Source organism: Stigmatopora argus, chromosome 5 (genome assembly GCF_051989625.1).
Source record: "Stigmatopora argus isolate UIUO_Sarg chromosome 5, RoL_Sarg_1.0, whole genome shotgun sequence".
In the NCBI taxonomy this organism is placed as follows: Eukaryota; Metazoa; Chordata; class Actinopteri; order Syngnathiformes; family Syngnathidae; genus Stigmatopora; species Stigmatopora argus.
In genome coordinates this window covers 9,963,260-9,980,451 of record NC_135391.1, presented here as the reverse complement: position 1 = coordinate 9,980,451, position 17,192 = coordinate 9,963,260, and the positions used below count along the sequence as shown (strand labels likewise).

At 39.1% G+C, this 17,192-nt stretch overlaps 1 protein-coding gene across 1 annotated transcript; it reads right to left on the bottom strand.

The window, feature by feature from the left end:
• Positions 1–1,174: 1,174 nt before the first annotated feature.
• sv2ca (synaptic vesicle glycoprotein 2Ca) lies at positions 1,175–16,396 on the bottom strand. Its single transcript, XM_077600709.1, has 13 exons — positions 16,234–16,396; positions 11,514–12,191; positions 7,283–7,463; positions 6,580–6,731; positions 4,429–4,562; positions 4,128–4,217; positions 3,533–3,643; positions 3,351–3,439; positions 2,955–3,119; positions 2,649–2,782; positions 2,361–2,567; positions 2,029–2,188; positions 1,175–1,587 (listed from the first exon to the last, which is right to left on the bottom strand). The coding sequence occupies exons 2-13, from the start codon at positions 12,112–12,114 to the stop codon at positions 1,404–1,406; spliced, it is 2,208 nt and encodes a 735-aa protein (XP_077456835.1). The 5' UTR covers positions 12,115–12,191; positions 16,234–16,396; the 3' UTR covers positions 1,175–1,403.
• Positions 16,397–17,192: the final 796 nt, after the last annotated feature.

Here is a 17,192-nt window from a genome sequence, read left to right as displayed (position 1 = left end):
GTTGAAAGTGCCACTGTGTGAGCTTTCATGTATTTTTCCATTGCACCTGTCTGCACTCTGCCTGGCCACCTGCAACATGTCGTGTGTTTGTAGGAAACCCAGCTGTCGTACATCTGTGTTGTGTGACCATTCCGTCTGATCATCTATTCCCTCCGTTATCACCCAGCAGGTTGGCTGAGCTCATTACAACTTGTTTTGCACTTTTCTCCCCATCTGGCTCCTCTTAATAAGACTATCAATATTAAAAGCCTTGAGTTTAAGTGATGCGGTAACACTGTTGAAGAAGCTGGCTGTAACTTGAACAAAATTATTTTTTTGTAGGAAATGTGGAACAATCTGCCTTGTTTTGCAAAATGTCCACATAGATCATGCACAAAATCACAACTTTAACTTGCGTGGTATTTTCTCCTGCCGATTGGTATGCTTAATTGCTGTACTGTTGGACTCATAAGTTAGATGTCTATAATGCAGTTTTTATATAGTGGATATAAAAAAAACTTAGCAGCCCTTTTAAAATAGCAAGGTTTTGTGATACTGTATAAAAAAAAAACAATATCAGTTATTTCAAAATTTTACCCCATTAAAGTGACCTTGCATATAACCTACACAACTCAATTGAAATCAAAATAGTAGTTGCAGAAGTGTGCACAACCATGTTCAGTGGAACTTGTCACACAAATGCCACTTAAAAAGTGCCTCTGATTAAAGGTAAATCAAGTTTAGATGCTCTTGTAGGTCTTTTCTGGCTGAGTTTTTGGTTGTTGTTTTCTATTTTTGCAGAAGTTTTGCAGACTGGTGTTTTGGAACTGCTCATAATTTCCTCCATCCTGAATTACGCCAGAAAGTTAACCACTTGTTTGCTATTATCTCAATTTGTCACGGACCGATTCTAAAAAAAACTTTACAGCCTGTATTCCTCGAATACATTTGAATATTCACACAATGTCAATTCAGCATAGGTTTAAAATCATTCACCTATTTGTATTTTTTGTTTAGTGAGTTTAAGTCTATGATATACACATTCAATATCTTGGATTCTATTTTGTGCACCTTAACAAAATGTCCCAAAAAGGCCTACAAAAAACCCTAAATTTATTTGGGGTGAATCTTTGAGAGGTACAAGGGTGCAAAAATTTTATATTGTTTTTGTCCATGCTTAGAAATTCCCTTTTCTCTACTGATTTGTACAGGTTATATGACAAATTAATGGCAGACAAACCTCTGTAATGATTTATCATGGTTTCATTTTTTTACATCTCAAAATCTAGCATTTAAACTGGGGTGTCCTAGCTTTTTATATCCACTGCATGTATGATCCAAGCCAATAACATTCCCCTCTCTATGATCTTTTAGCCCCCTCAAGCTATATATTTTATCTAGGTTATAGTGCGGTGAAGCTGGTGTTACATGAGGACATTCGCCCTTGTATCGGGCAAACGGAGGCCAACTAGACCTCCCCCCACAAGAACTGATGATGCCATCAGGATAGGGATGGCCTTTGTGATGCCGACCAGAGAACCAAAAATGAGGTTCCCCAAAACTGCAGCCATCTTACATAGCGCATTGCAGAATCCAAAGCCTGTTCCTCTGTGGAAAGTTTTTGGGAGAATAGAAGTTTAAAAAAAAGAAAGAAAGAATTAGATAGTTTGTCTTGAAGTATTAATGTGAACAGTAATTTTTTTCATGGGTTGTACAATTAAAAATTGAAGTAATATTTGTATGCCACTATATTGCTTTAACCTCCTAAGACCCAAACTCTTGCAAGGCATGCATTTTTATTTTCTCTTTGATATTTAGGATAATTGGGACCTGATGAGTGTAAAAATAAAGAATTATCTTTTTACATGATGTAGTTTCTGAGAAAAATGATGTCCACATCATAAGTGGACGCCAGGCCCTTGTCCAAAATTTAACATTGTAGTCTTATGACAACCAATGTGATGTCCACACATGTGGACGGCAGGTCCTAGGAGGTTAAGGACTACAAGGCAGGTAGCCTTTTATGACTACTATGATTTATAACCTTACCTCCTGTCAGTTGGGAAAGATTCAGTTGTCACTACGTCCAGAGAGTTCCAGGCAGAAATACTCAGGCCATTGTAAAGGCACAGCATGAAAATCATCATGGACTCACTGGTTCCAAACCACAAGAAAAAGCAGCTGATGCCTGACAACACCATGGAGCCACCTGGTGCACAAAAATGACAAATCCACAAAAATAAAGTTTGAGTTATGTTGATTGAGGAGATGGCTGTTCCAATCCGGGCTCGTCATCAACACTATTCCACACTCTCTGTGATAGATGTCTAGAGTTAAAAAAAGAAAGAAAAAAAGGAACCCTTCACAACAAGCTATCCTACCTAACATGGACAAACGGCCTGTCTTATCCATTAGAAGAGCAGACACGATGTTCCCTGGTAACACAGCCAATGTTCCCAAGAAGTTGATGAAGTAAACCCAGTAGGCACTGTAATCATCGTCAAACGTCATCTGGCATCCTGTCTTGTTGTGGGTGAACGTGCTGTTGATCACCTCAGTGCCATCTATCAGCTTGGAGTCGTCGATGTCTGCACGCACAAAACACTTTACAGTTAGATTCATAATTTGATTTAAAAAGAGCACCCTCAAAGTTGATAAGGGCATCTCACCTGTATTAAAGAAGAACACATCGACAAAAGTACAGTTATGGAAATTGGATCCCACGGATGTCACGTCATCAAAGTAGCAGTTACGAAAGGTCGAGTCAACAAAGGTGACGGATTTGAGTTTCATGTTGATGAATCTGTGTGCAGATAATTATATTGTACTTCAGTATGTAGAACCCTAAAGTCCTTTTTCTATAGTACAACGCTTGTATAAGATGATTCCTCTTTTTATCTGACCAGACAAAAAAGAAATCTAGGGGGAGTTGTTTTACAAAATATACATGATATCCACTGAGCTCAATTGCATACCGATCATTGATGAAAAATCCATTTTTATGTATCTGATTCTCCAGGGTAAAGTTGAAGGTGAAATTTTCAATACGCTCGTTGTTGTGCAACTGCACTTTGGAGGCGTATTCATCTGCCTGCAGATGTTTGATGACATCAGGGAACCAGACTGACAAACCATAATACCTGCAATCAGAAAAAAACGTTTTGAGTCTAAGGATGACAATTATTAATCTTTTTTTTTCCTTTAGCATTTTCCACTACTATCTGTCTCAGCTCAGGCTGACGAGTGTTGACCGTAAGACTGTGATTGATTTGGCTCACACTTTTAGAGTAGAGGGAGCTCAGGTTGAACGAAATGCAATTTGTATTATTTGGGGGGGAAACTTCACTTGGTTCTTCCATTAGAACACTCACCCAAAAGAGAGCGTGAGCCACACTATTGCGAGTCGTATCATATTTTCTCTCATCGGGTAGTTGAAACACTTCATGAGATTCCGATAGATCTAAAGAACGACAATGCATGCATCGTCAGAATAGTCTAAAAACAATTTGGGTGGGGGACAAAGGATAAAACGTAAACTGCTGAGAGAACATACCCCATGGACTTCAGCTTTCATCCGGAAAATAGCCTTGGAAACCGGGTTTCCGGATTCTGACTCCAATTCCACAAATTCATCAAGCTGCTTTGGAATCTTTATCCTGTTAACCTAGCAGTTAGAGTGATTAATGTGTGAGTATAAAATGAATAAAGATGACTTAAGGCGCCAAATTTAACTGTCAAATTTCACAACCAGCACTTTAAATATAATTGATGACTAATGATGTCAATGCTATATCCCTGGCAAATGGCAAACTAGATGTTTTTTAATTAAATTAGATTGCCTCTATTCAAGCAACAATGTTATTGGTGACAAATATTAAACCTTAAAACAAATTCCTGTGTAAGATGAAAATGACCTCACAGAGGCTGATAGCATCAATGCATTGACTATTTAACATGCAGTTCAGGTTCCAAATAAGCCTGAATGGCACAGAAGAGCTTTGAGAAATGACATAATGCAGATGTGAGCCCTTGAAGAGAGTCAAAGTATGTTAAAACCTGTCCTAGCCGTGGCAGAAAATAAGCCTCTTTTCTTCCTTTCAACATCACCAAACTAAAGCAGAGCAGCACCAGGGAGAAATAAAACTCACGCTGAAGACTTTTTCCGGCTGCCCACGCGCTCTCATGTTGGTGTCGTGGATTTGCTTGAGGATCATCCAGGCTTCGTCGTGCTTCCCTACCTGTCAGCAGAAGGAGCGTCAAAGAAAAAAAAAGACATTTGTGGGATCAGCAACAGCTTACTAAGCAAAAGCAACAGTTTGTAGTCATAGACTATGGTCCATTGAATCTGTTTCTTGAAAATGTATGATAATGTGGAGCTAGCAAAGATTTACTGTAACAATTTCTATCTTGAATTTTTGTGCCCAATTTGATGGGCAAATAAGCTTGTACCTCAAGGTAAAATCTGGGGCTTTCTGGCATGAAGGTCAATGCAACCACAGAACACACACAAGGCAGGGCACAGACGACCACAAACACTCTCCAGCTATGGAACTGGTATGCTGAGCCCATGCTGAAACTCCATCCTGGAAGCACAATGCACAACATCAGTGAAATTCTGATTGGGTTGAAGAACAATATGAGACATTCGTGACAAAAATGCTTTAGTTCCTGCATTTTCAGCATATTTCATTCCTGCTTCTTTCTTTCTGATTTTATGTTAATATAGGACCGGTTTTCATATATTACTTTACTATTAAAGTAGCAGACTTTCAACAGACAAATTTAAATTGGTTTTGTTCAAAATGCTGTTTATTTATTTTATAGATTTTGTTTTACAGGTTTTACAGAAACTGGCCTATTCTGGATTTCTTTACAGGATGACAGCTCATTCCAAATCTTATGAAATTCAAAAATTAATGAAACAATATGTTACATTGGGGCTTTTAAATGAAAAAAAATTCTAATGTGCGGTGTGTGAATTTTATAGAATTAACAAAAAGCTGAAAACAATAACTAATTTTGTGTTTATGAGAACCTCGCATCACCCTCTTAAAAAAACGCCCCAAAAAACAATGGTGCATTGCCAGTCGTGACCTCCCACGTCTCTCAACGGATCGTGCCTCATGGAGATGAACAGGGAGCAATCCCATTATCCAATACCGGGCGTAGGCGGTAGTCAGGATGAATGGCGGCTTTACGTTACTGTTTATGCCAGAAAATGTCTTCAGAGAATTAATCTTAAAATATAATCTTCTTTAATAGTAATGCAATTACATAAAAAAACATACAATGTCCACTCATCGTGCTTTCATTTGATCAATACACCTACTAGTCTTAAAATAATAAATGTCAGTCAAGTTTTACTACTCAGCAGAATAAATTGGCCATTTGTCACACAGACTTTTTTTGTTCTTTGTTTAGTTTTTTTATTTGTGCACAGAGTGAGTGATAGGAGGAAATCGAGAAAGGATGGAGTTGTTCAGCACTGATTGCCTTTTGTGCAGAAATGGAGCTTAGCTTCTTTCCCCTCGGGGTTTGTGTTTTACTCACTCTATTGGAAATCTCATTACAAGGATTATGTACGTAATTGACTACAACTGGTGGACCAGTTCAGCACTCCCTCACAACTCCTACTCCTACTACAACCACATGTACAAAGATACAGTGGATAGCTTGATCAGCTTACATATATACATACAAATAAGCACTGCCCAACATTCATATTCTAAATTCAAATACTTTGCACATGCCATTGTATGAACTTATTTCTTTGGGTCTATTTGGCTGTTTCCAAAAATGTGTGTTGATGTTACTATTATTTCGGCCAACCAGATTCATGCGTGCATGCTGCCATGACAAGTCCAACTCGAATCCAATATGTATGTAGTAATGACTGATGAGAATTGGATAATATGTTCATTTTATAAACTTACTTTAATGTTTGCTTGTATGCTAGTGTTCGAAAACTCAAACATTAAACTTGTCCATGGTGTGTTACAGGTTTCAGACCACAGTGTTAAATTACTGCTGGAAAAACCTTGCACCAAATGAAAGGGTTGCCACTAACACACACATTTACACACACATAAGGGCTATCGCATTCACTGACGTCACAGGTTGGCCAACGCACGGTCTGGCCATAAATCACCTCAAGCACAAGCTTTGTCCTGGTCAAGCAAGGAGAAAAACCTAATTATGCTTGATCAAAAAGAACACTGTCAAGATGGGGAGTGGAGTGAAAGAGAAATAAGAGGAAGGAGAGATACTAAAAGAAAGGACAGAGTTAGAGCCAAGAAAAGCAAGAAAAGGATGGTCAATTAAGGCATAATGTTGAGCTTTCTAAACTATGTTCTGGGACAAAATTTAAACTATTAGGTCATAGTTACTGCAGAAATAACTGCTGGGTTCTGTGTTTAGCTACCACCAAGAAGCGTTCATAGTATCTTAAAATTCAAAGCAGAAAAATGAACAAAATTATAAGCGCAGTCTCTGATATCACAAGGCGACAGTGTATGCAGCATTATCCAGAAGTGTGTGCATCCACGCATCTACAGCATAAAGATAATGAATTCAACTTGTCCAAGCAGCTGCTAAACTCACCATAATGCGGGATAATAGCCCAAGCCATGGCGGATGCATAGATCTCGCCAATCATCCAAAACATACACAGCCAGCTCAAGTGTTCTCCTCTTTTCTCCCTTGATAAAACCTCTGCATAGAAAGAGAAAACAATGGGCACTGCACCTCCAATCCTGCAAGAAGCAGAACAAAATAGAAATTAGAGATTTCCAACAAGTACATAAATATTCTGCATGATCCGTCACATTTTTTCTTTTTTCTTAAATTCAAATCGCCTTATGCAATTAGGCTTCACGATCACATTATACAGCAAAACATGACATTAAGCATAAAACCTGATCTGATATAAAGGTTACGTTGACATTTTTTAATTATTACACTAAGATAGCTACAGACGCAATTACTGCAGTACCTCCTGAAAGATCAAATATAAAATCACAACATGTGTTGTGTACACATAGAATACATAATTCCGACTGACTACTCTATTCTCACAAAAAAAAAATGTATTTGTTAAGAGTAAGCAGTGTGAATTGCACTTTTAGTGATCATTAAATTTAATGAATACCAGCAAAGGGAATAACAATGAGGATGAAGACATATACTACTCGCAATGAAGGAATGCCAAGAAAACACACGATGGGCACATCCCTGGCTCATCCTTCCCAAATTACTTTTCCATACAAATTTGCATTCATGTCACCTTCAGTCTCAGCAGTCTTACCCAAACCCTGCAGCGAACCGGCAAACAAGGAAGACACCGTATCCTTGGACAAAAGAAGACAAGAAGGCGAAGAAACCGTTGGTGGACATGCACATGAGGAGGCACTGTCTGCGGCCCATTTTGTCAGACATGCCTCCCCAAAAGAACGCTCCCAGCATCATCCCCAGGTAAACAATGCTCCCTGCAAATAAGAGAGAACATATGGAACATTACATTTTGCTAAAGAGGCCACCATGGTGCGCCGAAAGATACACTAGGTAGTATTTGGAAAGACTAATAAATATGTATATATTATTCATTTTCCATACTGCTTTATCTGTTGCTGTCATGTCGGGGTGCTGGAACCTAGCCAAACGTGGGAAATTTGGTTGAGGATTTTGTTTTCAATTTTCTGCTAGACGTTTAAGTCAATACCATTTTTTTTTTAAAACAGTAATGAAATTAAATTGTTTGCACAGATCCATTCTGCACCATATCCATAAGAAAAATCTTCAGTCTCAAAGTTCCCTTGTTTTACACCTTGGCAAGGTTTGCAATAATTACTTATACATACATTCATTCATTCATTAAGGGTCTCACCACACAGGGATTGACCCTTAGATCTGAGAACCGTGAGACATCTAATAAGCATTTTAAACTTTATTAAGGGTTTATTGGATTGGACAGACAGGCACCAAATAGAACAAGAAAGCACCTGCATTCGCTCCTCTGTGCAGTGCATTAAAAGCAGTAGACAAATGAATATACCCTAAGCAGGATCATCAATTACACAATGAATTTATCGATGTTCTGTCCAGCTTGCTGCACGCCATCTCGGCGTATGATGTCAGCAGTGCTGGCTGGCCCCAATAAAGAGCAGGGCAGTACACTGTACTGTCACATACACTGTAACTCAAAAATAACCTCATGGAACAAAGAGAGGTCTGTCGCTAAATGCTAAATGGCTGAAAGAAAGGTTGGGAGTCATCTCGGGGCAACATATTATTGTTTCCGGTAGTTGCAAGCAATGTCTTGTGAGTCTTGCAACTTTTCACTGTCTATGGTAGTATGTAGTAAACTATATGTCAACAAATATACTGTATTGGTAAGCATTTAAAAAACAAACAGCTCTATTTGTAATGCATTGGAGTTGTGTACCTCTGCAGACTCCAACAATATTTGGTTTGCTGTGACAGTGAAGACTGAAGAAAAGTTTTAAGACTAATTTAAAAAAAAAAATGTTACAGGATAGTCATAATATTACAATTAAAAAGAACTAAAAAAGAAATAAATTTTCTATTGATTTTTATTGATTATTGTTACAAAGAGAACTGTATGTACTATTATTTTGTTTTAGCACATCAACAGCATTAGCAATACAAAGAGCTTTGTGATTTTGTGATCATGTAGCTTTACCTTTTAATTTAGTAGCACACTAACAGTGCAGATCTTACATCTCCCATGGTGCACATGATGGAGCGTGAGATAATGCAGCATTGAATCACACTGACATTCAATCCGTCGTCAGCAAATCAATAGAGAACATATTTGAAATGATAAAGCTGGACAGGCTGGCATTTTAATTAATGAAACTTCCACACTTTGCAGGGTTACACACCACTGCTCTGCCATTGATTTAGAAGAGAAAATATCAGAGGAAGAAGAGGAACAAAATCAATACACGTCAGCTCAGTTGAGCATAGTTTAAAGACAAATTGTGGCTGACTACAAAACCACCGAGAGAAGATCAGTAGCGTTTCTGACACATTACACAGAAACAAGTGTGAATAAAAGCACACAAGCGTTTATAATACAGTTGAATTTTTTATGTGACCCACGTGGACTTGGTGCAACGTCAGAAAATGACAGTGTGTCAGGAGACTTGTCAGACTGAGGCAAAAGGTTTTGGCCCATGATACTGAGTTGGTATGTCAAAACACATCAATCACGACATGAGACCAAATTAGGGACGACACATATAAACCACTACAAAAGATTCACACTAATTCATGAGTATAAAACACTTAATTTTGTATTGGTAAACTACACACTGAAGAAGAAAAAACAGACTGCTTAACTAAAAAAAACCTGAGTATTTTCCCTGTTAGGTTTAATAAAAATACCATTAATCTATGACAGCCTAAAATAACTGAATCCAATCAAATAAAAAGCACAAAACAGTGCTTCTTTTCAATGGACATCGGACTACACAGAAACATGCATTATATTTCACAAGGGATAAAGTATATATTCCTGTGAGTACTATTGATGTTTATTTTCTATTTACATACATAGACCTTGTGGAACACCCTTCGATGATTAGGGAGGAGGTGGGAGAGCTAAGCTGCATTCAAGACCTCTTCTCTGATTTCATGCTTTGATGCTCATTCCTCTCAGCCTCAAGATCTGCTTCAACACCATCCAAAACAACATTCTTCAATCCATTTTACTACAATACATTGGTACTTCTCCATTCTTTTCAATCTGCACCTGTTCCCTTTCACGTGCTTAATTGCTTCTCTCATATTTTGTCCTCACTTCTCATGTTTATTCCCACTCATACAGGCTTCCTTATGTATATATTTTTTCACTCCAAGCTTTTTGGTATGACTATTTTTTTCCTCACCTTACATTGTGAGACTTCAACTAAAAGGGTGTAAAAAAAGGAAAATAGGTGTCAGCATCTAATCTCCTTTACGCAAGAAGTGAGCATAAGTAAATCGAATGGTGCTTTAATGGGAGAGAGTCGTTAAAAATGGTTTACAACCGACTGAAATTGCTGGCCAAAGCCCCCTGGTTTTGATGTCCTCCACTCCTACACATGTTCCATTTCCCTGGTGGAGCGGCACTGCACAAGTGTTGGTATTCTCTGCAGTGATGCTGTCATTTTACCGCAGTTTAGTTATGCTCAGCTGCTCTTGGCCCCTGGTGCCCCACACAGAGGGGGTAGTAAAGTGGACAAAGAAGAGAGGGTGTTGCAGATGACGATGAAGGTTCATCATACAATAAAGAACTGACTAAACGGTTACAATTGATAATTAGAGGAGATTGAAGATAAGTTATCCTGAAAGTGACTCGGCTTCCCAGCGACAATGACACGGAAGATGTGTGAGTGTGTGTGCGTGTGTGTCTGTGTGTGTGTGTGTGTGTGTGTGTGTGTGTGTTTGGAGGGAGGTAGGAGGGGTGTCATGATGAAAAATACAGCCCATGAGAACAAATAAGTAATGATAGGATGGTGCATTCTTATTGTCTGTGTGCGATGATGGCACTTGCATTGCTGGCATGCTGAATAGTAGCAGTGTGCCAAGCATCCCGCTCTGATCCTCCCACTCCTCCCTCCCCATTACGCCTCTTAACTTGGTAATCTTTCTACTTCAGAGCTGTCCCTCCTTCACACCAGTCCACTGTTCACACACTGTACTTCATGGTGGCATTTAAATTCTCTGTTCATACTTACGGGGACACGACTACACACCACAAAACAAATCATAAGCGTTCCTTCTTATCTTTTTTTTAGCAGTCCAGGGGAAGGTCTCAAGTTATCCCTTACGTTGTTGTTCTTCTTCAGTCAATCCGTATGCACAACATTGTGATGAGGGATTACACACTTACAGTCACCAGGACTGCTGGAACTGCTGCTCAACATACTGGTAAAGCAATATTCGCTACCCTCTTAATCCTGACACACAAGACTAGTGGATCAAAACCCTTTTGTTCATGTGATGCACAAATTTAAAATAATGAAATGCATGCAGGCAGTACATGTTAAGTGGCACTAATCTTTTAGTGTCTTGACAAATGCAGATGTCTGAGTTAATATACTCGATGATTGGGGACTGCAGTTTAGACGAAGCCCATCACAGACAAAAACAGAGTAAACCCCGGACTGGTCGGCAGCGACTCAAAAGTTACTGAATCTTACATTGGCTTGAGTCGACAAAAGCAACCTAAACACGCCGATAAATAACACAACTATAAACAGGAGGGCTATTTTAACTCATGACCTCTGTGCAGCTGGCCAAACTGAATTCTAGAAAGGAAATGTAGCAAAAAATAATGTGGTTTAACCCAAATCCATGGTGGTGAATGGCTAGACAATATGACCTATGCTGTGCAACCAATAGAATGTGGCTTTACTACAGATAACCTCAATCAAAGGGTGGAAGTTTTCTCATAATATTGAAATATAATTGTTTTGTGAGGATATATGGGGCGTGTAATGGTAAGCCATGAGGCTTGCGAACTCACTCACCTAGCCATCCTGAGCTGGAGTCGGGCGCGCACATGTCTGTTTCAGCACTAGGAAGCACAAAGCCCACCACGAACACCTCAACACCATCTGACATGAGGGCCAGTCCAAGTACCAAGAACAGCTGCCACTGGAACCTCCCATGGCCACACTCTTGGATGATGAGCTCGTACTGCTGTGCCAGCTCCTCCTCATCCGCCTGTCGCTCCTGCTCAAGTTCTTTTCTGTCCCTCGTTGCATCTGACTTCGGCTGCCCGAGAGCTACTTGGCCCTCCTTATGCTTCCTGTCACCTTGGGAGGGGACCCCCTGGTACTCTCCCTCGTAGATCTCGTCTTCGTCGTCGTGGCCCTCGGTGGCATCGCTGGAGCCCTCATCATTGTCATGGTAACCCTCTCCATCTTGCCTTTGAGGATGCCTGTAGAAATCCTCGTCATCATCGTCAGCATCGTCCTCAAATCGTGAATAGTTGTGATGGGATGTATACTCTTCGGAGGCACGGTCAACTACTTTGTTGACCTTCTTCGTCGCGTGCCGCTTTGCTTCTTTCACCATGTCCTTGGCGCCTTTAACCAAGGAAGTCCTGTTATTGTAAGAATCCTCCATTCTGGCTAAACCAGTGGGCGATGGGGAAGATGAGCAAGAAGGGCGGATTTATACTGGGAATGGTCAGATCAGTCAGTCTGTAAAAGCAACAAGACACACAACGCGTCACCACAGGTGAAAATAGACAATGTTAGATGTAACTATTAAAATAAACACTGCTAAAATAAATTTCACAACAAAGAGGTCAATATTCTCCCTGGGCCTGCATGGGTTTCCTCCGGGTACTCCGGTTTCCTCCCACATTCCAAAAACATGCATGGTAGGCTGATTGGACACTCTAAATTGTCCCTAGGTATGGGTGTGAGTGTGCATGGTTGTCCGTCTCTTTGTGCCCTGCGATCGGCTGGCCACCGATTCAGGGTGTCCCCCTGCCTCTGGCCCGGAGACAGCTGAGATTGGCTCCAGCAACCTCTGCGACCCTAATGAGGATAAAGCGGTTCATAAAATGAGATGAGAGGTCAATGTAATTATGATGGTGCAACAATCCAACCATGGCATTCATATTTCATCCGTGAGATGGAAGAAACTGGTTTTTGTGCATAAATCTGCACTAACCCGCAATTTCCCAGAGAGTGCTATTGAGAGGGAGACCCTAGTCTAATGTGATTTCACATTCAACCTCTGATCCAGGTTTGCATATCTTACAGACCGGCATTAGAACTAAAATGCAATAATAGCATTTGAGGAAGGTGCGGTTCACAGGTTTACTTTTAAATGACGGAAAGCTAAATCATCTCTAGACTGACTTAAGAATAGGGCGGCGAAATCATCAGAACTGTCCAGAGTGCACCCTCTACATGCGTCTCAGGGCTGTTCACTAAAGCCTCTAATGAACACTGAAGCCTTGTCAGGAGAACACAAATCAAAGGGCCAGTTCCAGCTCCTATAATGCAATTTTACTAGACAAAATGACACTGCTGATTCAAGGTGACTCCAGTAATCTCTTTGGCTCATTGAAAGACTTCTGTGGTTATGAGCAAGGACCAATATATTTTTAATGCCTGCATTAGCAATGTCCAAGATTATCATAAGAATTAATCAAATGATAGGGGTTTTGGGGGATCCAACTAGTGTGTGTAGTCCTCAGTTGAGCAAATAGCCATGTGCTGGTACACTGTAACCTAAGTGGGCGTTCAAAACGGAGTCATTGAGATGCAGTAAAACTACCCAAGGGGATTAGTCATTCATTCATTTTCAATATCGCTTATCCTCACAAGGGTCACAGCCTAAGGAGATTAAACACTTCCAAATATGTATAATAAAATCCAAATAGTAAACACAATTTTGCTTAATGCAAACTTTTTTTTTTTTTTTTGCTAAACCAACAGCCGAAGCTACAAATGTCAAAGTTCATGCCACCCTGCGTATATCACTGAAGAATTAAGTCACGTTGCTTAGACAAACTGTTTCTTTTTTTGTCTGTGCACATTGACCAGCATGCTCACACAGCTCCTGGTGATGTCTGCCTGTCAGAAAATCAATGGAGTGCATGGTGAGGTGTGCTGTCAGGCCTGATGAAGCTCAGAAGACACCACAGCTCAAAGAAGACCACCTGACCTCCACAAAAGGAGCCCCTGACTGTGCACGCAGCAACAGGAGTAATCACAATCAAACCGACACTTGCAAACAAGACAGCAGTGGAGCTTTTCCATCTTCCATGTTCTCACCAATAGGCCTTAGAGTACTGTATTTTCAAATTGTCACATTATTGTTTATATATATCCATATCCATATATATATATATATATATATATATATATATATATATATATATATATATATATATAAAATATATATATATATATATATATATATATATATATATATATATATATATATATATATATATATATATATATATATATATAAAATATATATATATACATATATAGGGGCAATTTAGAGTGTTCAACCAGCCTACCCTGCACAAAATGTCGGCCTTTATACAATCAAAATGGTCTAATGTCCTTTTTAATATGCCTCTATATATGCGAGCATTAAGTTTAGGTTTTACTATATTTATAATAGTAATATTATTGTACTGAAAAACAAGCAAATACGGTCGAATCAATGTCACCAATGCTGTTAAGTTGTCATACGCTTCTTTTTTACATTCAGCTTCTGCCCTTTGAAAGACATTCACCGGTGCATACACCTGACAGCTGGTTTGCTTTATTAGTATCAACTGGAAGCAGGTCCAATCTCTAAGTGGGCAATACTGCAAGTAATCCCATCAAAATGGAGAAGTCGTGGCCTCATCTGGGGGAGGCGCCACCAAAATGGGATGGCATCCATTAGGAGATTTCATCAAGCAGTGATGGAATTAGCTATACTGAGCTCGTGCATGTGTTTGTGTATTGAATTGCGGGAGGAGCCGTTAACAACACTAAGACAAAACGGAAACATATTATCCATAAGAGCAACAGAAAATAGTATGTTTAATAATCATTAATATAGATCAAGTATTTCCCATTTGAGAAAATGGAATCATGTAGATTGAGAATGGGAAATATCCAAAAGCTATAAAAAGAGGTATGTAATTAAAGGTGAAAAATGCAGTTCTTGATAAATAGCATGGGAAACCACATAACCACAGACATTCTTGATGACACTCGTTTTACTGTACTCGTGGGAATGGTGGTGACGTAGCGAGATTAACTTTGTTTTATAAATGCAAAAACACTTCAGGCCATTTAGCTACAGGGATCATTAACCATGATCTAAACAAAATAATGAAACATCTGCTGAATCTTTTGATTGTCAAGATAATGGAAGGAAGCTATCTTTTTTTCTGTTGTTTTTTGTTTTTGCTTCACTGCCTGAGGCACGACAGTTGGTTTACAACTGTATTACCATGAGTGAAATGCAAAGGGGGATGGATCTCTGTGAGCTTGTGTTGGAAGTTCAAAGGATTGAAGAAAGTGCAGACCAAAGCCATAAAATACGGGCATGAGTGTCTGACTGAATTTCAGTAAAATGATTAATTACAGAAGGGAAACACATAATCTTAGTTCACAAATATTCTTTAGTGAGAAATAATTCACCACATGGAAAGAATCATCTAAACGAACACATTTCAAATTACAAAAATGCTCGGCACAGTGTGGACCTCCACTGAGGGCATTAAGATGTTTTTTATTCATTCATTTGTTATTTTTTTATTCACAGGGGAACAATACCACCAATAGAGAGAAATGAATGACTGCAAATCTAAACTTGCAGAGCATTCAATTTATACTTTCCTGGTTAGCTAGTCATCAGCCACTTTCATGGAAAATTAGTAGAGCAACATTTTTAATAGTTGGATTGAATGCTACCATTTGATTTTTGAGGAGGGGTGACATTTCTACCACAACTTAATTGGTTCTTTCTTGCACATCATATGGCCAATAAAACAACTTTTCCTGCAGATTTTACTGCAAAATCAGGATGACAATGTACTTTGTATCAAAGTATTTCTCACAAGCATTTTTCCACAGGTTTCCAGTTCAGCGATTGAGAGCATGTCTATCGTTTATTGCCTCACGAGGTACAATTCATGGGCGAGTCAGTTGCCTCCTCTCACATCCTTTCCGCTTTTTGGCAGAGTGCTTCCACTGCCCCAGGGCACACGACATTGCTCTACAGCCTCTTATTCCACAGCCAACAACACGGCAAAGTCAACCGCAATTAAGAGGAAGTATTACAAAGCCACCAAAACCAGTGAATAAACAGATAAAATGCAAAAGCTCACTATGAATGTTTCCAAAAACACTCAGTCTTAAACTTCACGCTATGCTGCTAACAAGAAATTTAAAAAAAATCTAATTTACAGTATGGTAGAATTTTTTAAACAATGAATTAAACCTGATAACAAATTAAAATTCTCAATACTCAAAATAAATGAGTTTTTAACTTTTAGTTACTTACACAAATGATGCCAACTACATTGTAAATACTCACCTAAATAAGACAAGGAGTGTGAAAATATGAATAATGCCATTTATTTGATAATTTAAAGCAGACCATTAAAACATGGGTGAAATTAAATCAATGTTTAATTTCCCATAAAGAAATATTGAAGTTCCACACCAATGTCTTATTAAACGCTTTAGAAACTTAAAGAAAAAAATGTCTTACCTTGATTTTATGGCAACAAAAGTAGAAAGAGCTTCTTAAAAGCCATTGTTCGATGTGTGTTGAAAAAAATCTCTTGGGTATTTCTTTAACAAAGAAGTGGATGCAATGTAAATGAATTGCACAACGTGATTTTTTTTCTCCCCCCCTCCCCGATGCAGTGCTCTCTCGCTGCAGCACTTCAGAAGAGGAGACAGAGGCAGGGGGACGGAGGATGATGGGAGGGAGGAGGGGATGGAAGGGAGGAATGGAGGGAGGTAGGGATGCAGGATTGGATTCAGGGAGGGGAGCAGCGTAATCAATAATTGCATTTCATTGAGTGATGCGGGTAATTCCGTCTGATGGAACAATCTAGTTAGGTGGCTAGATGACGTGGAGAAGCATGGAACACAAAAATAGGTCTAATTCAAACTGGTTGGAACTGGAAATACGTCATGTTCTAATCAAGCCTAGAATTGTAAGATTTCATAATGTAATCTATCTAAGAAACAGACAAGAAATTTCCTGCATGATTAAATCTGTGCTATGATATGGTGTTGTTCATATAAAAGTGATCAAGCAGAAACATTTCAGGCAAATGAATCATGAAATTGACACCTCTGTTGTTTACTGCTATATTTCAAAAGCCTACTGAAACTGCTTCCAAATTAGAATGTTGAGGGGAAAAATTGGTCCCCTGATTCTCTGCAGTGCCATTGAAATAAAACAGCAACATGCTGAAAAACGTGTATCAATCAGGAGATGCAAAAGGGGATTTGCTAACATATTTAAACAATCCATAAGTCGAATGTGTAAAACTAAACAACAACTGTAAACCTTTTCCCAATGCCGCTGATCAGATTCTGCCCATTAAGAGGCCTAAGAACAGAACCCTTATACTCAGGGGAAGAATTTAGAATAATTAAGCGAGCACTTACGAGCTCTAAGGCCCACTGAACAGTCCTTTGTGACATGTCAGACAA

Coding starts and splice junctions, on each gene's coding strand:
- sv2ca (XM_077600709.1), bottom strand. CDS start 12,114: ATGGAGGATTCTTACAATAACAGGACTTCCTTGGTTAAAGGCGCCAAG. Junction 4,563..6,579: donor GGCTATTATCCCGCATTATG/GTGAGTTTAGCA, acceptor TTGTGCTTCCAG/GATGGAGTTTCAGCATGGGC. Junction 1,588..2,028: donor TCTTTCCCAACTGACAGGAG/GTAAGGTTATAA, acceptor AACTTTCCACAG/AGGAACAGGCTTTGGATTCT.